The following is a 22,099-nucleotide window of genomic DNA, read 5'->3' on the forward strand; positions in this document are numbered from 1 at the left end:
TCAGATGAAGGTGTCAGTGATGTTACATGGGGCTAAGATATATTTGGTTCTGTCTCATTGGAAGTTCGGATTAAGGTGGGCACTGGGCATTTGAGGGGCATTGTATTTTATTAAAGCTACACTAAACTGTAGAGTGGGAGAGTCAGTCCCCTAAGGGACAAAATGGTGATAAGTGCTATGGAGAAAAATAAAGTAGGAAAGGAGTACAGGAAGTGCTGGGATGGAGGGTGGTGACCACTTTTAAGGAGGAGCATCAGAGAAGATCCGATGGGGAAGGTGATATTTGAGTGAACGTGAAAGAGGGAGCTACCCACAGGGTTACCTGGAGGGAAAGCAGTTGAGGCAGAGGGATGAGCAAGTATAAAGGCCCTGAGGTGGGAGTGAGTCTGGCGTGAGTAAGAAAGAGCAAGGAGGTCTGTGTGGCTGGAGCAGAGTGAGTGAGCCAGGGAGCGTTGGGAGCTGGGTCAGAGCAGTAAAGATGCCAGTGCCTGCGGGCCTCACAGGCCAAGAAGGGCTCTGGGCTTTTTAACTCAGTGAAATGAGGAGCCATTTCAGGGTTTGGGTAGAGGAGTGATGTGATCTGACTTGTGTTTTGAATGATCACTCCAGCGGCTTTATTTTTTTTCATTAATTAATTTTTTAAAGTTTATTTATTTATTTATTTTTGGCTGCATTGGGTCTTCGTTGCTGCGCGTGGGCTTTCTCTAGTTGCGGAGAGCAGGCTCTAGGCGTGCAGGCTTCAGTAGTTGTGGCGCGTGGGCTCAGTAGTTGTGGCTCACAGGCTCCAGAGCGCAGGCTCAGTAGTTGTGGGGCACGGGCTTAGTTGCCCCGCGGCATGTGGGATCTTCCTGGACCAGGGCTCGAACCCGTGTCCCCTGCATTGGCAGGCAGATTCTTAACCACTGCACCACCAGGGAAGTCCCTCCAGCAGCTTTAAATAAGGACAGAGGCAGGGTTAGGAGTCTGCTGCAGCTATAGAGACAAGAGTCGCTGGTGCCTTTGATCTGGGTGGAAGCCATGGGGGTGGTGAGAAGGGCTCAGATTCTGGGCATGAGCTGAAGGCAGAGCCAACAGGACTTGCAGATGGACTCGATGTTGGGTCTGAGAGAGAAGAGGAGTGGTGCTGCTGTGAGGTTCTTGGCTGGCACAGCTGGACCTTGCTGGTCCCAGGAAATCTTATCCCAAGTTCTCAGAACTGTTCTCTAAATGCTTGGCCTAGATGCTCTAAACAGAACTCCTCAGAGTTTGGAGTGGGTTCCGGTAGAGTTTGTCAGAGGATTCATTCTCCCCCGTCCTATCCACACTTCGGGGATGAATTTGGGCATGTTAACAGTGTCCTGTTGTTTAAAAATGCTTGTATTAATTGAACCATAAAATTAAAGCATTCTTCTGAGGATGTTTAAGCCTTTTACAACACCTGAGTCTTTTCTATCGTATTTAACCTACTGAAACACGTCTCCAATCCTTTCTTGTGCCAGGTCCGCTCCACGGTGAGTGACTTTGCTGTTTTCCTCACTATCTTCACAATGGTGATTGTTGATTTTTTGATTGGAATCCCATCACCAAAGCTTCAAGTTCCCAGTGTGTTCAAGGTAAACAGATCTCAGGGTACTTGATGCCCTTACGTAGTTTCATAGAATCTGGTCCCAAGTTATTTCAGAGGCCTTTCCCCATCCTGATCATGAATCGTCTAGTCCTCTAAATCTGAACGTTGCTCTCATGCCTCACCATTCAGAAAAGCAAACTCCTCAGGCTTGGCTGAGTTCAAGTCAGAAAAGTCAGAACATCTAGCGTTGTTTAATGAGTGAAAATTATTATTTATTTTCATTAAGGCTACTTATTGTTTTTAATATGTGACGATTTAAAACAGTGGAATATGTGTATTTACATAAATATACGCCAGAGACTGTGGAAATATGGGTCTCTGGAACAAGTCTGGTTAACAGCACTTCATTGAGCATCATCTGTATAAGGGTATCAGGAAGGATGAAAAGGCTCTTTGCAGGCCTTGGTCCCGCCCCTCAAGAATCTTGCCCTATGAGGTGGTGAGCTGGCCCAGGAGCTTCATTCTCAGTCTAGGGCCCCCACCAGAGTAATCGTAACATCTCTTCAACCCTAATTCATTGTTTGTATATCTCTCTATAATCTATACTGTTTGTCCAAAAACCAATACAAAAAAGTAAAACAAATGATCAAAACATGGGGACTCCAAATCTATTTCAATTTGGGGGCACTAACTGAGTAAACTGAGAAGATGGAAGAGCTGAGCTCAGTTCCGTAGGTCCCCGCAGGGTGGAGAGGAGAGAAAACCTGGGCGTCCTCAGGGACCAGAGAGGAGCCAGGAGAGGAGAGAATGGGGGAGGCTGGGGAGGAGGAGGGAGCTGGAATGTAGGCCTTTATCTTGTAAACACCCGGCACAGTTGGCCTTGTCTTCCCTTTCTCTCTCTCTCGCTCTCTCTGAAGTAGGCCTGGTTAAAAATACCTTTTTCCATATTGCTTGAAAATTTTAAATTTTATTTTGTTGAATTCACTGAAATGCCACCAGTTAAAAATTGATGGATTAAAAAACACCCTCTTTAAAAATATATACGTCCTAGAATATGGCATTCTCACCTTTGTGTGAATGAGTGCAGTCACCTTTTTCTCTAATACCTGGCTGAGGTTGACCGTGCGGGAGGAATGGATTTTGTGTAAAAATAACTAATCTGGGAGCATTAAGAAGTTCCTGGAAATGTTCCCTGATGGGTAGGCTTAAGACAGTCAGAAGACACTGAATTTCTGGGACATCTGGGAAGAAGGCCTCTGCGAGGTAGGAGAGACGAGAGGGGAGATGGGAGAATGTCAAAGAAAGTGTTGCTCATTGGCAGGCCTCACTTTGAGGAAGCAGAGAAGAAATTTTCTTCCTTCTTCTCTTCCCTATTACACCACATGGCCGCCAGTGACCAAGACCCAGTCTGAAGGCTAGTACTATTACTGATGGGGTAATGTCGGTCAGGGTTTAATAAGTTTTTGTGTTGACCTAACAATTTAACTACCACTTAGAACATTGTTACTAAGGAAACACAGATTTTGTAAACCTTTGGAACCTAAGCTATTCATAATTTGGGACTTGGTGACGTTATTGAAGAGTCTTTGAATCCTAGAGTCGTAACCAATATGGAACCAAATACTTTGGATGTGGTAGTCTTTGCTTTGTTCATTGAGTTTTGGTGAATTCTGGGCCAATTTGTACCCCTGGCCTTTTATCCTCCATCATTACTCGCCAAACAAAGTGAACTTTTCTTCCTCAGAGTACCTTAGCATTTTTTTGAGATCTAGGAGTGTTTAGGAATTTTACAAACACCCAAATAAGGTTTATGAACAGTAGTCTTACAGGGACATCAGAGAGAGTCCTAGATCACACAAGTCCCCAAGTTCAGCAGTCTTGGGCTCCTTTCTCAAGTCTCTAGTGCCTGGACCCCTGTTTCACTGCTGATGGGAGGAGGTCCTTGGACCAGTCCCCTGAAATTCCATGTAACTGGCTCTATGTTGCCTTTATTTGTTCTGTAGACATACATTATACGGCTTCTGGAGGGGAGCAGTGAGGAGGATAATCAAAGTTATTTATATTTGTCTTTGGAAGTCATTAAGTTCTTTTTTGACAACAGATTTTGTTGTTAATTATATTTTACTTGGGCTAATGTTGAGATAAAGTCACTTTTTCTGTACACAGGGGTTTGGAGAGTAGGGGAAGGAAGTGAAGTAGTAATGAATATTCCATAAGAAGTTGACAGTTGGGGACCGAGTCTTTCAAAAGGGGATTTGGAACAAGGCCATAGATTTCCTGTGTTTCATGCTTCTTTTTTTTTTTTTTTTTTTTATAAGGATTCTCATTCAGGAATAAAAAGAATTGTGCTTGTTGTGATTCAGTTTGATCTGTTTTGCCCTAATGACTATAGTTAACTTAAAATACAAAAATCTTGTTTTTTTCCCTTTAGCCAACACGGGATGATCGAGGGTGGATTATTAGTCCCATTGGCCCCAATCCCTGGTGGACTGTGATAGCTGCAATTATCCCAGCTCTTCTCTGCACTATCTTGATATTCATGGACCAGCAGATCACAGCTGTCATCATTAACAGGAAGGAGCACAAGCTCAAGGTAACAAGGAGTTCTGACCTAGGACTCATAACGGCAGCCTATTATATTTTTTTAAAATTTAGGGTAAGCCTGTTTAGGTCAGGAACTGTAGGACCTGGATAAAATCAGTCATGGGAGGAGCTCATATGGGGTTTCCAGGAGTTTCCAATCCCTCCATTAATGACAAAGATTGGTTTGGAGATGAAACTAGGGTAGAGCATGATTGTATGATGTGAAGGAAGCTTGGAGTCCATTACCCTTCTCTCAAACCTGTGAGGGAGGTTGATGGGCAGAATTCCTGGTGGTCCCCACGTAGCCACATGGTCTGGGTCGGGCTTAGGTTCCTGATGTTCAGGTCAGGGCTTGGGCCACTGTTTCCTAGAAACAGGTATTCTCTCATTGATGTCCATTATCGAGGTTTCCAGACTGAACCTTGAGCCCAAGGATTCTAGGAGGTAGGATTGGTGCCAGTACATTTATTAGTGAGAGGCTTCATGCCTCATCTCTATTCCTTCCTTCCCTAGAGTAGGCAGCATCCGTATTTGGCAAGGAATGGGGAGTGTTTGTGGGAACCTGTTTGTCTCCGACTCCTGTAGGGTCTACCCTCTAGAATGGTCAAGATGTGGCTTGGTCTCTGCTTACTCTGTCAAGAAAGGATGAATCTTTGAATATGTGAGACTCAGGGTGAGATCTGGGGGCACTTGATTAAAAATCGGATATTGGCATGTGTAAGACCAGCTAAGGTTTCTCTTTCTTCTCTGTTCCCTCCACACCAGGAGGGGCTGGAAGACTCTGCTGGAATCTCTGGACCCCTTCCTTCTTATCCATACACTCCTTCCTGCTTTGGGCCTGAGACTCTTAGCTCACTGTCCTATGTCCCACTACAGCCAGCCCACTGATGGTGACGGAGACTCTGTTTCCCCACAGAAAGGATGTGGCTACCACCTGGACCTGCTGATGGTGGCCGTCATGCTGGGTGTCTGCTCCGTCATGGGCCTGCCCTGGTTTGTGGCTGCAACTGTCCTGTCCATCACACATGTGAACAGCCTCAAACTGGAATCTGAGTGCTCTGCCCCTGGAGAACAGCCCAAATTCTTGGGTATCCGAGAACAGAGAGTAACAGGCCTTATGATCTTTGTGCTGATGGGCTGCTCAGTCTTCATGACAGCTATATTAAAGGTAACCGTCCATTCATTCATTAGGTAAATACTGAGTGCCTGATTTGTGCCAGGAATTCTGTTAGGTGCTGGGAATACAGCACTACGGCAAACAGATACACGTACAAATACCTGCCCTGAAGGAATTTATTCTAGTGGTATAAGACAGATAAGATGTAGTTAAGAAAGTGAGTTAAGAAAGCAAACACAGTAATTACAGAATATGATGTGTGATAAAAGGAAATATATGGTACTCTCTGTAGTACTATAGAGAATTAAGGGGAGATGTTTTAGTTACTACGGTCAGAGAAGGCCTCTCTAAGGAGATGGTATTTAAGATGAGATGGAGCCAGCCATGCCATGGATGGTGGGAGAGGGCGTGGGGGAAGGGAGAAAAGCAGTCTAGACAGGCCCTGAGGTGGGAAATAGTGATATGTGTTCTAGGAGATACCAGGGCTCAAGGGTGTTGAGTTAAGGCAAGAGCATTGAGATGAGACTGAAGAATGGGCAGGGGCAGATCACGCAGGGCCTCGCTGACACTGGTAAAGGTAACCTTTGAAGGGTTTTAACAGGAGAGGGACATGATCCATTTAGTATTTTAAAAAGATCTCTCTGGCTGATATCTAGAGAATAAGTTTTTAGGGTTGAGGAAAAATAGAGGCAGAGAGACTGGTGAGTCTATTACAGGTGAGAGAGGATGGTGGCTTGGATGAGGAAGTTGGTAGTAGGGATGTGTAGATATCTCACAGGAGATCCAAAGGTCTTGCTGGTCGACTGGATATGGAATGGGGTGAGGAAAATGGAAGCATCAAAATGCCTGCTAGGTTTCTGACTTGACCATCTGTGTGGAGAGTGATGGCATTTAAGAGGGAGAAGACTGTTATGAAGGAGGAAGTGATTTTATAAGGGGTGGGCGTGGTCAGATTTGAGTGAGATGCCTGGGAGGCATCTGAGTGAAGAGGCTAGAGGAGGCTTCTGGGCTAAAAATATCAATGTGGGAGTCAACAGCACATCGGTGGTATTGAAAGCCAAAAGAGTGGATGAGGGAGAAAGGTAGATATAAAAGAGGAGGACTAGAGAGAAGAGCAGAGTCTAAGGAGAGCTGATATTTCGAAGTTGGGTAGAGGAGGAGATAGCAACAGAGGCTCAGAGGAGCTGCTGGCGGCGGAGGGGGGACACCAGCAGGCTGTGATGTCAGGGAAGCCAAGCAAGGGGAGTGATTGGTCAGAAGCTGTCTGGAAAGACGAAGACTAAATCAAGGCCATTGGGTTTGGCAACATGGAGGCCTAACGGGACTTGACAAGAGCAGATTCATTGGAACAATAGAGCAGAAGCCAAATGACAGGGGCCGGAGAGTAAATAGGTGGTGAGGAAGTAAAGGGCATGTGGGCAGACAACTCTTTCAAGAGGTTTTTTTCTGTGAAGTGGAACAGAAAAATGGGCAGTGGCTGGTGTGACATGTGGGGTGAAAAGAGGATTTTTGGACAGATGGAGCCACCTTGAAAATGAGAAAAAAATTTTTTTTGTGGGTGTAAGACCTGCATCTGGGAAAAATAGAATAAAAAGGAAAGCTCTATCTGCAAGCCCCAACCATTCCGGAGCACTTACTTATCTCCTTTGCCTCCTTCTCCCTCTTTTTGATGAATTGTCAACCACCTCAGCCTGCACTGCAAATGCTATTTAAGGGTGAGAAGTGGGAGAGGAGGGAAAGGATTCTGAACCATCTTCCTGTCCCCTTACCTTCCACTTAATCTTGCCACCTCTCCTCATGGCCCTGCCCCCTTCTACTCTCTGTCCCTAGCCCTAGGTGCCTCTGGTCTAGGTGCCATCTGGAGGAGCCCAAAGGTCGCTGCTCCTCTGGGAATGTAACCATGAAGGCCTGGTGGTGGGCACTGCCTGGCCTTCCTGTAACTGTCTCAGGGGGATTCTTTTAGGAAACCATTCAATAGTTCTTCCAACCAGGTTAGCACCAAATTGAGATGTCTACTCACTCTAGAGCTGGAGCAACGTAAAATCCAATGGGGATTTTATGGTTCAAAGAAGAATTATGTTTGGGAATGTTCTTTAGCCTCAGAATAAAAGCAAGTCGAGTTTAGTCTTTGCAAAAAGACTTTCCTTGCCTTGATTCCATAGGCCTCATTACTCTACCTCATAGAGTTGATCTGAAAATTACCTAGATTGATATAATGTGGTAAGTATGTATAGTCTAGTGCAGTAGAGTAATGTTGATATTTCTCCCCAAATTATTCCTTCTCTGTTAAGATAACCTCCCTACTCCTGCCCTCAAGTCTCTGGTTAGTAGAAAAGCAAATGTTATTAGTCTATATTAAAATACACCAAATCCCTGAGGAGATGATTCTGCGATTAGAAAAGATTTAAAACGTTTCAGTTCCGTAAAAGAGATGTGTGTGTGTGTGTGTGTGTGTGTGCGCGTGCCCATTTCTCTGGAGGAGGAAGAGCCAGATGGGGAGAAGAAGATGTGAGACCTATGATTTAACCAGGACCAAATTACACTTACGTGTAATCATTTCATTTCAGAACAAAATGATTTTTTATCATTGTCAGCGTCTGTTTTTGCTTCTACTTCTAAATCACGTAAAGGCAGCAGAAACGAATGCAGCATCTATGCAGTGATTTTGTGACTTGGCTTCCTTCTTGGAGATTTGGAAGTTTATATAATCTTGAGTGTGCTATGATACCAAATTTAATTTCTGGCCTTTCTGCCCTTTCGTCTTCAGTTTATCCCGATGCCGGTACTCTATGGAGTTTTCCTCTACATGGGAGTGTCTTCACTACAGGGAATTCAGGTATTGCATGGTTCAGCCAGGCAGTGTCTTCTCTTGGTGAGCTCACCTGTCCTGACCAGGGAAAGACAGCCTCCCTAGGGGAGCACAAACCAGTTCTTGAGAAACCATTTCCTAGTCTTGCTGCTTCAGCTATTTTAGACATTTCTTTGGGCATTGGGCAAAATAGGGTCATATTGGCATGAGTGCACAGAGACTTTCAGGGTGGCCTGATTCAATGTCATGGTTCCAGTCATTCGTCAGTTATTCAACAGACAATCATCAGGCACGTATTAAACACATTTTGTCAGATGCTGGTAAACTTAGATCTGAAAGGTTGGTCAAGAATTAAACTGGCTTCCACACATGGACAACACTAGGTTTAGTGCCAGGCTAAAGTGTGAGGCGGGGGGGCGGGTTTAACTGGGGGTGCATTGGTGAAGAGATTGGGGAGTCGTGGGAGCTGCTCCAGGTAAGCAGGTATTACTTCCTGCCACACTCTGCCTTTTCCCATCTATCAACTCATTCCTCTGAGTCCTTTGAACAGAGAGAATCAGGAGGTAACTTGGGTACCCAGATAATTTGATAATTTAGCCACTTCTTATACTGGTGGCTCGTTCCTCTTTGTTATTTTACAATGTCTAGTGGTCACTGTTAGGCACTGAGTTCTAATGTGACTTTGGGCAGGTTATTTATTTATTTAAAATTAATTTTTATTGGAGTAGAGTTGCTTTACAATGTTGTGTTAGTTTCTGCTGTACAGCAAAGTGAATCAGCTATATGTATACATATATCCACTCTCTTTTAGATTTCCTTCCCATTTAGGTCATCCCAGATCACTGAGTAGAGTTCCCTGTGCTCTACAGTAGGTTCTCATTAGTTATCTATTTTATACGTAGTAGTGCATATATGTCAATCCCAATCTCCCATTTCATCCTACCCCGCCACCCCTGGTAACCATAAGTTTGTTCTCTACATCTGTGACTCTATTTCTGCTTTGGAAATAAGTTAATCTATACCATTTTTCTAGATTCCATATATAAGCGATATTATACGATATTTGTTTTTCTCTTTCTGACTTACTTCACTCTGTGTGACAGTCTCTAGGTCCATCCACATCTCTGCCAATGGCACTATTTTGTTCCTTTTTATGGCTGAGTAATATTCCATTGTATATATATACCACATCTTCTTTATCCATTCTTCTGTCAATGGACATTTAGGTTGCTTCCATGTCCTGGCTGTTGTAAATAGTGCTGCAATGAACATCGGGGTGCATGCATCCTTTTGAATTATGGTTTTCTCCAGATATATGCCTAGGAGTGGGATTGCTCGGTCACATGGTAGCTCTATTTTTAGTTTTTTTTTTTTTGTGGTATGCGGGCCTCTCACTGTTGTGGCCTCTCCCGTTGCAGAGCATAGGCTCCGGACACGCAGGCCCAGCGGCTGTGGCTCACGGGCCTAGCCGCTCTGTGGCATGTGGGATCTTCCCGGACCGCGGCACGAACCCGTGTCCCCTGCATCGGCAGGCGGACTCTCAACCACTGCGCCACCAGGGAAGCCCTGTTTTTAGTTTTTTAAGGAACCTCCATACTATCCTCCATACTGGCTGTACCAATTTACATTCCCACCAACAGTGCAGCAGGGTTCCCTTTTCTCCACACCCTCTCCAGCATTTATTGTTTGTAGATTTTTTTTTTTTTTTTTTTTTTTTTTGCAGTACATGGGCCTCTCACTGTTGTGGCCTCTCCCGTTGCGGAGCACAGGCTCCGGACGTGCAGGCCCAGCGGCCATGGCTCACGGGCCCAGCCGTGCCGTGGCATGTGGGATCCTCCCGGACAAGGGCACAAACCCGTGTCCCCCGCATCAGCAGGCAGACTCAACCACCGTGCCACCAGGGAAGCCCTATCGTTTGTAAATTTTTTGATGATGGCCATTCTGACCGGTGTGAAGTGATACCTCATTGTAGGTTTGATTTGCATTTCTCTAATAATTTGTGATGTTGAGCATTTTTTCATGTGCCTCTTGGCCATCTGTATGTCTTCTTTGGTGAAATCTCTATTTAGGTCTTCTGCCCATTTTTTGATTGGGTTGTTTGTTTTTTTGATATTGAGCTGCATGAGCTATTTGTATATTTTGGAGATTAATCCCTTGTCAGTCGCTTCATTTGCAAATATTTTCTCTCATTTTGAGGGTTATCTTTTCGTTTTGTTTATAGTTTCCTTTGCTGTGCAAAAGCTTTTAATTAGGTCCCATTTATTTATTTTTGTTTTTATTTTCGTTACTCTAGGTGGTGGATTGAAAAAGATCTTGCTGTGATTTATGTCAAAGAGTGTTCTGCCTATATTTTCCTCTAAGAGCTTTATATTATCTGGCCTTACATTTAGGTCTTTAATTCATTTTGAGTTTATTTTTGTGTATGGTGTCAGGGAGTGTTCTAATTTCATTCTTTTATATGTAGCTGTCCAGTTTTCCCAGCACCACTTATGAAGAGACTGTCTTTTCTCTATTATATACTCTTGCCTCCTTTGTCACGGATTAGGTGGCCACAGGTGCGTGGGTTTATCTCTGGACTTTCTATCCTGTTCTGTCTGATCTATATTTCTGTTTTTTGTGCCAGTACAGTACTGTTTTGTTCATTGTAGCTTTGTAGTATAGTCTGAAGTCAGGGAGCCTGATTCTTCCAACTCCTGGGCAGGTTATTTAATCTCTCTGGGTCTCTGTTTTCCTTTTTATAATATAAGATGGTCATATTTTCTATATCCAGAATGTTATGAGATTTCATTTTTAAAAAAAGAAATTTATTTATTTATTTATTTATCTTGGGTGAGTTGTGTCTTTGTTGCTGTGTGCGGGCTTTCTCTAGTTGCAGCGAGTAGGAGCTACTCTTCTTTGTGGTGTGCAGGCTTCTCATTGTGGTGGCTTCTCTTGTTGCGGAGCACAGGTTCTAGGTGGGTGGGCTTCAGTAGTTGCGGCTTGTGGGCTCTAGAGCGTAGGCTCAGTAGTTGTGGCGCATGGGGTTAGTTGCTCCGCGGCATGTGGGATCTTCCCCGATCAGGTCTCGACCCTGTGTCCCCTGCATTGGCAGGTGGATTCTTAACCACTGCGCCACCAGGGAAGCCCCATGAGATTTCTTTTTATCTTTTTACTTTTTAATATATATATATATTTTTTGAACATTTTATTTATTTATTTATTTGGTTGCACCAAGTCTTAGTTGTGGCAGGTGGGCTCCTTAGTTGTAGCTTACTGGCTCCTTAGTTGAGGCACGTGGTCTCCTCAGTTGTGGCACACAAACTTTTTAGTTGCGGCATGCATGTGAGATATAGTTCCCTGGCCAGGGATCAAACCTGGGTCCCCTGCATTGGGAGTGCAGAGTCTTAACCACTGTGCCACCAGGGAAGTCCCTATCTTTTTACTTTAAATAATCAGTAAAAAGCTCCAAACTCCTCAAAGAACAAATAAAAGATTTGGTCTTTTAAGCAGAAAGATACCACTGCTTATTTTGTTTTCAACACTCCCTGAGAAAGATCTCTCTCAGGAGCTAGAGTGTGGGAGAGGAGAGAGAAAGCTGAACCCAGAATTAGAAGAGATAGGTTCAGATTTTGACTCTGTCACTTACCAACCTTGGTCAAATTACCTGTTCTCTTTGAGACTCAGTTTCCCCTTCTGTCAGGTAGAAACGGTATTACCCACCTTTCGGAGCAGGTGATATAAGAGATATGAATGGGATTAACGAGGCCCAGAGAAACCACCTGAAAATAAATGCCAGTTCCCTCCTTTCAGTTCTTTGATCGTCTGAAGCTCTTTGGGATGCCTGCAAAGCACCAGCCAGACTTCATCTACCTTCGGCACGTGCCGCTGCGCAAAGTGCACCTCTTCACCCTCATCCAGCTGACCTGCCTCATCCTGCTTTGGGTCATCAAGGCATCTCCAGCTGCCATTGTCTTTCCAATGATGGTGAGTTTAAAAGGTATTATTCTTTATTTTAAAAAATAGTGATAAAATATACATAACGTAAAACTTACCATCTTCACTATATTTAAGTGTACAGTTCAGTGGCATTAAGTACATTCACAATGTTTGTGCAGCCATCACCGCCATCCACCTCCAGAAGGTCTTTCATCTTGCAGAACTGAAACTCTGTACCGATGAAACAATAACTCCCCATTTCTCCCTCCCCTCAGTCCCTGGAAACCACTATTCTAGTTTCTGTCTCTGTGAATTTGACTCCTCTAGTTACCTCATGTGAGTGGAATCGCAGTATTTTTCCTTTTGTGACTGTCTTGTTTCGCTTAGCATAACGTCTTCAAGGTTCATCCATGTTGTGGCATGGTGCGTTTTTTTGGATAACAGCCATCCTAATGGGTGTGAGTTGGTATCTCATTGTGGTTTTGATTTCCCTAATAATTAGTTGAGCATCTTTTCATGTGTTTGTATATCATCTTTGGAGAAATGTCTATTCAAGTCCTTTGCCCATTTTAAAATAAGGTGATTAAAATAAGGTGATATGTTTTTTTGTTGTTGAGTTTTAGGAGTTCTCTATATATTCTGGATATTAATCCTTTATTGATGGTGAGTTTTTGTTTTTTGGTTGGTCTTTGCAGGAGCAGCATTATTTTGAGGACCTTGAGGTGTGGATGCATGTGTGTAGTAGTTTACCATGTTTACTTTTAAGGCTACTAGTCTGCCTGTCTGTCTGTCTGAATTTCTTTCTCTCTCTCTCTCTTTCTCTCATATATCTGACATGGAGAGGACTCTTCATGTTTGCAGTAACTTGCATATTACCTCAAAGCAATATGGTTCCTATTTAGAATTTACTGCAATCAGAAGTGTCTATAGTGGTGGAAATGCACCATTTCAAGCCACTGGGAAAGAGGAAGAGGTTGGTCTAGCACTGATAAGTGACTGGGACATCCTTGCCTCTTTTCTAACTGAAGCAAGTGCTTTGGAAAGGAGACCAGGAAAGCTGAACTGTGTGGTTCAGCAATAGGTGACAACCTGTTTTCTAAAACTAGGGTGATGATGAAATTCTTGCCACCTGACCACCTCACTGTTCCATCTTGTCCTCTTGATGCCTTCCTGTCTCTGGCTCACTCTGTGTCATGAGGATGCTGAGATTTCAGTGGACTCTTTGAAAGTTACCCAAAGGGTGGGCCTCAGAAGGGAAAAGCCAATGAGGGTAATGTCTGGTACTCATTTAGTTACTTTTGAACTCTGTCTTACTGGGAGAATATTCAAGGGTGAGGAATATTCGGGGTCCTTTTCCCCTAATCTCCTAGATATATACCCTCCTGATGGGTGTCTCAATTTTGTCAGAATACACGTAGGGTTCTGCATTTGGGTGTTATGTTCAGGGCTTGAGTGTTTGGTTAAAGAAATAGCAAATTCCTGGCAACTCCTGGAAGGGATACTATGAATTTTGGCTTTATTGGGAAAACAGTCATTGAAATTAGGGAGAAATGAATTTAATTAGCCTGATTTGCCCCATGCCTGGTCCAGTCACCAAATTTAGCTGGTGAATACCAGTCAGTCCAGGCAGGTCATTCTGGGTTATTATTGGTTCTCCTTTGGCTGAAATGGCCCTCATGGGGAGAAAGTGGAGCAGCAGTTGAGATCCCTGGTCGTTTCCATTGAGGAAATTAGCTGTCAGATTTTAGGTGAGTCGCTTTCTCTCCCTGGGCCTCAGTTTCCTCATTTATAAAATGAGTGTCAAGCCAGGCCAGAGGGCAGAGACAAAAATCACTCGAGATCCATGACGCAGGCATAAAGCAAGGATTTTGTGAGTAAATGTATAGGCAGAGGATCAGAGGAAACCCAGACGGTCCTTCAAGGCCCTCTCACCCGCTGGTGACCCATGTTTGGTTTGAGCTTGGCTGGCCCCACCAAAGCCATCTCCTGGAGAGGTTCGCTACCCCCAGGCTGCCTGGTAGCCCTTCCTGCTGGCCTCAAGCCGGGGGAAGGCAGCTCTTAAGGCCATCTGCCGATGAAGGGTTCCTCTTTTCAATAAAGGAATTAAATTAGTTCAGTTAGGGCATCAGTAAGTTGTAGGGTTGTTATGATGAGAGTTAAATAAACTATTGTATAGAAAACACTTAACTTAGTATCTGGTTCAGAGAGCCTCAATAAAGGCAAATATTATGATTATTATGAGTTTGATTTTGCTTGACATGTTCTAGTCTGCTGTGAAAATAAGACTTTGCTTTTAAACTCCAGGGAGGAAATGAGCCCCCCTAATTTACTTTCTTTATTTTTCTTCAGGTTTTGGCCCTGGTCTTTGTCAGGAAAGTCATGGATCTCTGTTTCTCTAAGCGGGAGCTGAGCTGGTTAGATGATCTCATGCCGGAAAGCAAAAAGAAGAAGTTGGATGATGCCAAAAAGAAGGCCAAGGAGGAAGAGGTCATAGTTCTTGCACCAACTGCAGACTTTGGGGCAGCTTCAAATTACAGAACGTAGGAAGGGCCACATGAAAAGTCAGCATGTCTCGAATCCCAAGGGTTATATTTAGGAGTGGGGAAGATTACTCCAAAGATATTCTTAGCCGATGTCTGTCCTTCATCGTCAGATTTGATAACCGGTTGTTTTCCCTCTGTTTATCTACAGTCTGCTCGTCAGGTTCACACTTAGAGTATGAACATGGAATCTGCTCTTATTATCAGATCAAATGGTTCATGTTCTCCCAAAGGTCTAAGTTGACAAGTATAAAAAACCTACTGTTTTCCAAGAGTATTTGTCACGTACCTAACTGCAGATGTTGTTGTGGTTCGCAAAGATAACTTGCATAGGACTTTCTGTCCTTCTTCATTTCCCTCAGCACTTGGCATCTGCCATCCACACAATGGACCTTCAATCAATGGCCTATACGTGCAAAGAATGGATGTGTAGCAAAATGAAAATACCAGGCCAAGAATGAGCCTGAAAGTATTTCCAAATACAGTTAGTGCCTGAAATAGTGTCCTTTGAAATTCTTTTTTTTTTTTCTTTTTTTTTTTTTGCAGTACATGGGCCTCTCACTGTTGTGGCCTCTCCCGTTGCGGAGCACAAGCTCCGGATGCGCAGGCTCGGGGGCCATGGCTCACGGGCCCAGCCGCTCCGCGGCATGTGGGATCTTCCCGGACCAGGGCACGAACCCGTGTCCCCTGCATCGGCAGGCAGACTCTCAACCACTGCACCACCAGGGAAGCCTGAACTTCATTTTAAAGGAATTTTTTCCCTAAAATCTTGAGTTTTAAAAATCTTGTATTTTTTTTCAAGCATTATTGAGATATAACTGATATATAATATAGTGTAAGGTTAAGGTATACAATGCAATGATTCGATATATGAATATACTGTGAAGTGATTACCACAATAGGGTTACTTCACTTGATCTTAGCCAAAAGGCCGAGAAGCGATCACAGTAGGGTTACTTAACACATGTATCACCTCACATACTCGCATTTGTGTGTGTGTGTGTGTGTGTGTGGTGAGAAATTTTAAAATCTAATCTCAGCAATTTTCAAATATATAATAGAGTATTGTTAACTATAGATACCATGCTGGATATTATATCCCCAGAACTTATTCAGCTCATTGACCACCTTCACCCATCCCTGCCCCCTATGCCTGGCAACCACCAGGCGTTTCTGCTCTCTGTTTCTATGACCTCAGTTGTTTTAGTTTCCACATGAAAGTGAGATTATACAGTATTTGTCTTTCTCTCTCTGACTTATTTCACTTAGCATAATGCCCTCAAATTTCATTCATGTTGTTGTAAATGGCAGGATTTTCTTTTTTTTAATGGCTGAATAGTATTCCATTGTGTGTGCGTGTGTGTGTGTGTGTGTGTATTTTATTGTGGAACATTTTAAATATATACAAAGGTAGAAAGAACAGTCAGTATTCGTAGTTCCCTAATTGCCTTATTATTATTTTTAAGCGTCCGTTTGAATCAGGATCCAGTAAGGTTCATATATTGCAATTGGTTGATATATTTTAAAATTTTCTTTTGGGGTTCCTCTCCTGTCTTTTTTTTTTTTTGCGGTACGTGGGCCTCTCACTGTTGTGGCCTCTCCTGCTGCGGAGCACGGGCTCCGGACGCGCAGGCTCAGCGGCCATGTCTCACGGGCGCAGCCACTCCGCGGCATGTAGGATCTTCCCGGACCGGGGCACGAACCCAACCACTGCGCCACCAGGGAAGCCCCCCCTCCTGTCTTTTTTGTCTTTGACGTACAGGGTTTCCTGCCATTTAGATTTTACTAAATATAACTTTTGGTATCATTTAACATGTTCTCTGTCTCCTATGTTTCCAGTAAATTGGTGGTTTTATCTAAAGGTTTACTCAGATTCAGCTTCTTTTTTTTTTTTTTTTTTAAATACTATTCCATAGGTACAGATACTGGGTTGTCTCTCTTTTTGTGGTGAGTCAGATCTATGAAAGAACATAATTATACTTACTTATAATAAATGGAGAGAAAATCAGGTAGAAATTATGGTGATTGAAAAATGGGCTGGTGTAGACTATTGGTTTCATTTGATCCAAGATAAAGTAATGTCTCCTTTTCTTGCAGGAGGCTGAGAAAATGTTAGAAATGGGGGGAGACAAGTTCCCCTTAGAGAGCAGGAAGTTACTAAGTAGTCCTGGAAGGAACAACAGTTTCAGGTAAAACTCCCCCAGCCCCAAGGAGTTGACTGTTTTGGTGGTTGTGTAAATGTTCTGGCTCTGTGGTGGGGGCTGTGTCACAAATGCAGCTGCTGGTATAAACAGCTAAACTTTCAGCCTCCCGGTTCCAGCCTGTGAAAACACCTTTCCTTTCCCGGTTTTCTGAGGGCCTGCCATGCATTGGGCACTATGCCAGGTGCTGGGAATCACAGGAGGACAGAGCTACGGGAGCCCATGTGCTCCCCAAACCAGTGGTCCTTCTGCCTCTCTCTGCCACCTTCCAAAGGTGAACAGGATGTAGTCTTTGCTTCTCAGCCTGGTGGGCATGAAATTCCCATGCTTAGGCAAGCCATTGGGGGCTGGGCAGAGACAGCCCCTTCCAGCTTGGCTCATGGCGGCTACAGTCCTAGGAGCCAAGGGGGAACCTAACTGGGATTCCCCAAATTCCTTACTTCTGCCAGCGATCTTAGCCCTTTGGTGTATTAAACCTGTTGCTCACCACAAATCACAGGAAGCTAAACTGGTCCATTTGCAGTTTCATTCCTGGTGTTTTGTTTCCGCTTTGGAAGAGGAACACAGAAGCTGGAAGAAGCTCAGAGGTGGAGAGGGTACAGAAGAGGAAGAGAGAGGGGATCTGGGTTATCTAGATGCTAGATCATTTACTGCTGAGTTATTGAATTGATGGTGCTTTATACTGAGGGGGAGATGAGGAAAGTCTTTGGTTATTTATTTATTTATGGCAACTAAAAATAGTATATATTTAAGGTGTGCAACATTATATGTATATATGTAAAATGATTACTACAATTAAACTAACAACATATCCATCACTTACTATACTTACCATTCTTTTTTGTGTGTAGTAAGAACACTTGAGATCTACTTTCTTAGCAAATTTCAAGTGTACAATACATTATTATTAACTATAGTCACCATGCCTTACATTGTCTGCAGAACTTCCTCATAACTGAAAGTTTGTACCCTTTGATCAATATCTCCCCTTTTCTCCCACCCCCCCAGCCTCTGGTAGCCACCATTCTCCTCTCCGTTGCTATGAGTTCAATTTTTTTTACCTTACCCCAAAGAAATGGAATTTTTGATCTTTAAGCAACTTTCTATAAGTTGTCAGGGAAGGAGCCATAGGCTTTGCATTCTCTGCGGCAAAGCAGGAATCATGTTCCTTCTCTAGCAGATGCTGCCTCCCCTCTTGGCCTTTTAGAAGGAGAGTCTGGCATGTGGAAAAGTTTAGAGTACTGGTGGGGGCAGTGGGGGCGGGGGTGTGGGTCTAGGAGACCAAGGACTGGATTCAAGGTCTTGATTCTCCACTTACTGACGTCTGACCTTGGACAGCCTCTTAACCCTATGAGCTTTGGTTTCTACACATTAAAAATGAGGATGTTAATAATCTCTGATACTGTGAGAGTTAAGATAATATATTGTAACAGTCCTTTGTAAACTACAAATGGAAAAGATCTGGCCATGTAAATGAGAAAATGAACAGAGTGCTTAGCACCGTGCCTGGCCCACAGCAAGCGCTCACTAAGTGGTAGCTCCTGGTGCTGCCATTTCTGGCCTCTTAGCGCTGTCACCAGCATCCCCAGAGGGGCCCTTCAAAGGAGAGCAGAACTGTGGGGGCAGGGCTGGCCGCTAGCCGGCACCCCGGCCCAGCCCTCAGCTCTGACTCACAGGCCACCTTGCTTCTCGACATTCCGACCATCTGGTTCCCAATGCTCCCGAGAGCTGTGAGACAAGCTCCCTCACGCCTCATCTTTTCCCTTCTGGTGGGTAGTGGGTATTATACAGAGACTGAGGTGTAGACCTTATTTGTATGTCTGACATTGACTGTCCTAAGCATTGATTTCAGATGTGACCCCTCTGAGATTAATATATCTGATGAAATGCCTAAAACCACAGTCTGGAAAGCTCTCAGTATGAATTCTGGAAACACAAAGGAAAAGAGGTATAATTGCCGATTTTTATTTCTGACTTCTAAAACTAGCAATGATGTTGAAAGTAAAATATGTTTTAGTTGTAAAGTTGAATTTATCCATGAATAGCACATCTAGCATTGTTGCTAACCCCACAGAATAGCTATAAACCTAAGAAAAGGAAAAATGTCTTCTAACTATTTGAGCAGATATGCTGCCCACTTACCCAGGCCCAAAGTCAGGATGGAATTATTTTGGAATGTAAATTTGCTTTATCTGTTTTGTTCCCTTAATCCTCTTTCTAGTTCCCATTTCAAAATCTGTAGAGCATCTCTTTGGTCATTGCAACCACACAAACTGGAAAATCCTTAAAATATTTGGGTAGTGTTGATAGTATTGATACAGACTTTAACCTATTTAACTTATTCCATAATGAGAATTATTGTCAAGGAAAGATTTTGAAATATTAAACTGTTTTCTTATTTTGGAAACTAAATTCTGAGTATTGTTTGTCAGTAGCATAGATCAATTTTTAATCTGGTTAATGAAAAAAATGGAAAGACTTGAGGCATTTTTGCCTACATTGAAGTAGGCTGTGTACTCGAATCACATGAATAATTTGGTCCAAACACTAAGTCATCAGATAACCGAAGGTAAAATCTTAGGTCTTATTAAAGGCAACTTTTCTAGTTAAAAAAAAAAAAGCAGTAGGGTAGGTTAGGAGACTTGGCTTAGCTGTTAATTCCATGTGTAACCTGGCAGACCGCTGTTTCTGGTACTTGGTTTATTCAGTTGTGAAATGGGGGTAATAATAACTGTCTCACTCATAAGGCTGCTCTGAGGAGAAACTGATGTGCTTTGGAAAGCCACAGCCACCAGTGGGTGGTAGTGATGGGCTATTTCATCAAATGGGTTAAAAGAAATCTGTACTGAATGTGAGTGAAATATAGAATCTTGTTTCCTTCAGAGGAAAATCCAGGCAGCTGTCGAAATGTATAACGCACATGGTTATTTTTAGTTGAGAACTAGTCTACTTGTAAATGAACTTAAAATACAGCCAGATCGAAATTGTGGTGACATCTTCAAAGTATTGTGTTAAAATCAGGAATGAATCATGTGTTCCCTTTTTGTCTAATTGTAACACTTTTATTCAGTCTCTTCAACTAAAAGTCTTTGCTGGGATGGAGGATGTGGGCCGTGAGGTGCCACAGGGAAGTTCTGGTTACAGAGAAGATGACGAGTGTCTCAGAGAAGAAGCGAGCCCAAGTCTGGCCCTGTCCTTGGTCCTGTCGAAGCCACGCGAGCATTCAGTTATTGGTGGTGTGCGTCGGAGGGCATTGCCTGGTATGAGTGTGGAAGCAGAAGACCACTTCCCGTTGGTACTTCTCCTCTTCCTTCTCTTTCTCTTCAGAACTGCCTCCACCGAAGACCCAGCTTCCCATTTGCCAGACATTTCCTCTGAAACCCTCTGCTGGCCTGCTGAGCCGTATGGATCCATTCTGCCACTGAGGATTTCCTCGGTGAGGTCCCTCTTGCTCAAGGACAGGGTGAGGAAGTAGGAGGAGAGCAGAGAGGAAAAGGAAGCCTCTCCAGTCCCATAGTGACCGCAGGCTCCTGGGCAGCCCCGGGCCTTGGTTTGGTTGCCTGCTCTGGGGGATGCTGGCGAGACCCAGAGGCCACCAGGAGGGTCTGCTTCTAGGAGGGTCAGCGCCCTGGGCCTTGGCAGTGCTCACCACCACAGCCAGAAGATGCCTCTGGCCTGGTGCGTCTTCATCGCTCGCTAGCAGCAGCCTGCATAACTCAGCAAGAACCTTGGATGATGAAAGGGCCAGGAGGGGCATTGAAGTTGCTTAGCTCAGACAGGAAGAGGCCTGGGGGAGAATCAGTGATGGTGAGTGAGGATGGGCAGCTTCTCCTGACTCCACTGGTAGGGTAAGAGAGCAAGCTTCAGTGGCTACAGAAGGAATTAGTTTAGACACCAGGAAGGACTTCCTAGCCTGAAGATTTGTCATAGTGTCTGCTTTCTAGATATCTGGGAAAGGTTTGACTGTAGTCGTTTGTGAGTAGAAAGGGAGATAAGGTGTTTTTAATTGGCCATGTTGTGGAAACATCCATATCCTGCTGCTGTCTCTTGAGGACACACTCTGATTCCATTCCTGGAGAGATCCAAGTGCTTACGTAATGTCTCCTTAGCTGCCTTAGTAGCAAACCATCACCAACTCAATGGACCAAACCACCTTCATCATCCTGGATTTTTTTGTTGACAGATGTTCTGACTTTCAGATGTAAAAAGCCACATTGGGAAATGAACTGTAAGTGGTGAAATTAATTTTGGTATTTAGTTTAAAACTATATTTATAGTTTCTGTCTCCTCTTGTGTTTTGCAATGAATATCGAGGGTTTGGGCTCCATTGTGTATAGACTTTCCCTTCCTTTGTGCACAGAATGTGACTAGCAAGCATGTCGGTACCCAGGGGATCTGATCAGTTCAGTTTCCATCCTGGAAAATATTTGTACGGTGGGACCGTCTGTCGGTGTGCTCTCCTTTCATAGGTGAAGAGTTGGCTACGTAACTTTATTGAATTTTGCATTCCTTAGACTCATAAATATATTAATGTAGTCTTACTCTAAGGACCTTTGATACTGAAGGAATCCTGCCTTTTTCCTATTTCCCTATCTCTTAGAGTCAGTCCTTTTAATACACAGATGATTTTCAAAATATTTAACAACTGGTACAGGATGGGCACCAACCACTCAGAACGGATGCCTGCTGTAAACAAGCAGTATGTATGGCCATACCAGTGCCTGTTGGCTGAACATCACGCTGCTTTCAAATATTAAAATGACATCCCTTTGAATTGTGGGTATTGTTCCTGGCTTGTTTGATTTCTACTCACAAGGCTGTTTCAGGGACAGCCTCGGCATCCTTTCATATGCTGCAGACAGGAACAGGCATGCTTCTTTGAACTATATGGGCATTAAAATCTTTGAGAGCCAAAGCTTCACATTTTATCACTTTAGGATAAATGTAATATTGTACCCATCTACCTACCTAATTTAGAAAAATCATAAGGCAACCTGTCATTGGGAAAAGCTTTCTTGCTGACTTTCCCTGTCCCTCTCTGCTTCCTTGAGCTTGCCTCCTTTTTCATCTTCTCTGTTCCCTGAGGACATCCACCCACCCCACCCCACCCCCCGCTTTTCTTCCCCCATCTTTCCCCGCCCATCTTTTCCTGCCACTTCTGTATAGGGAGGGTGGTGACCGCTTCACCTGTTCCCTTGGCCTCAGCGTGGCGATGAGGAATACGGCAGGGAAGAGTCCATCATGCAACAGAACTACGTGGCAGAGTTGCTCAGAAAAACCTCTCTACTCACACACTGACGTCTTGTGATGCCCTGTGCTGGCAGGCTGCCTGAGAGTGGGGAGCCGGTCTTTGTTAACTCTGTGTAGTGCGCTTCCTGAGCCAGACCC

General features: G+C 43.9%; 1 protein-coding gene across 7 annotated transcripts in view; it reads left to right on the plus strand.

Moving 5' to 3' along the window:
- SLC4A8 (solute carrier family 4 member 8) overlaps window positions 1–21,801 on the plus strand; it is a 79,253-nt gene extending 57,452 nt beyond the window's left edge. For all 7 annotated transcript variants that reach the window (XM_029206655.1, XM_029206654.1, XM_029206657.1 and 4 more), the window contains 9 exons: window positions 1,479–1,592; window positions 3,978–4,139; window positions 5,046–5,297; window positions 8,014–8,082; window positions 11,845–12,018; window positions 14,320–14,457; window positions 16,608–16,699; window positions 18,564–18,659; window positions 19,782–21,801. In XM_029206655.1, the coding sequence (XP_029062488.1) occupies window positions 1,479–1,592; window positions 3,978–4,139; window positions 5,046–5,297; window positions 8,014–8,082; window positions 11,845–12,018; window positions 14,320–14,457; window positions 16,608–16,699; window positions 18,564–18,659; window positions 19,782–19,794 (1,110 nt within the window). In that variant the 3' untranslated portion in view covers window positions 19,795–21,801. The remainder of the gene's footprint in view (window positions 1–1,478; window positions 1,593–3,977; window positions 4,140–5,045; window positions 5,298–8,013; window positions 8,083–11,844; window positions 12,019–14,319; window positions 14,458–16,607; window positions 16,700–18,563; window positions 18,660–19,781) is intronic.
- The last annotated feature ends 298 nt before the right edge of the window (window positions 21,802–22,099 follow it).

This window comes from Monodon monoceros, unplaced genomic scaffold (assembly GCF_005190385.1).
Source record: "Monodon monoceros isolate NGI ecotype Baffin Bay Population unplaced genomic scaffold, NGI_Narwhal_1 Super_Scaffold_6, whole genome shotgun sequence".
Classification (NCBI taxonomy): Eukaryota; Metazoa; Chordata; class Mammalia; order Artiodactyla; family Monodontidae; genus Monodon; species Monodon monoceros.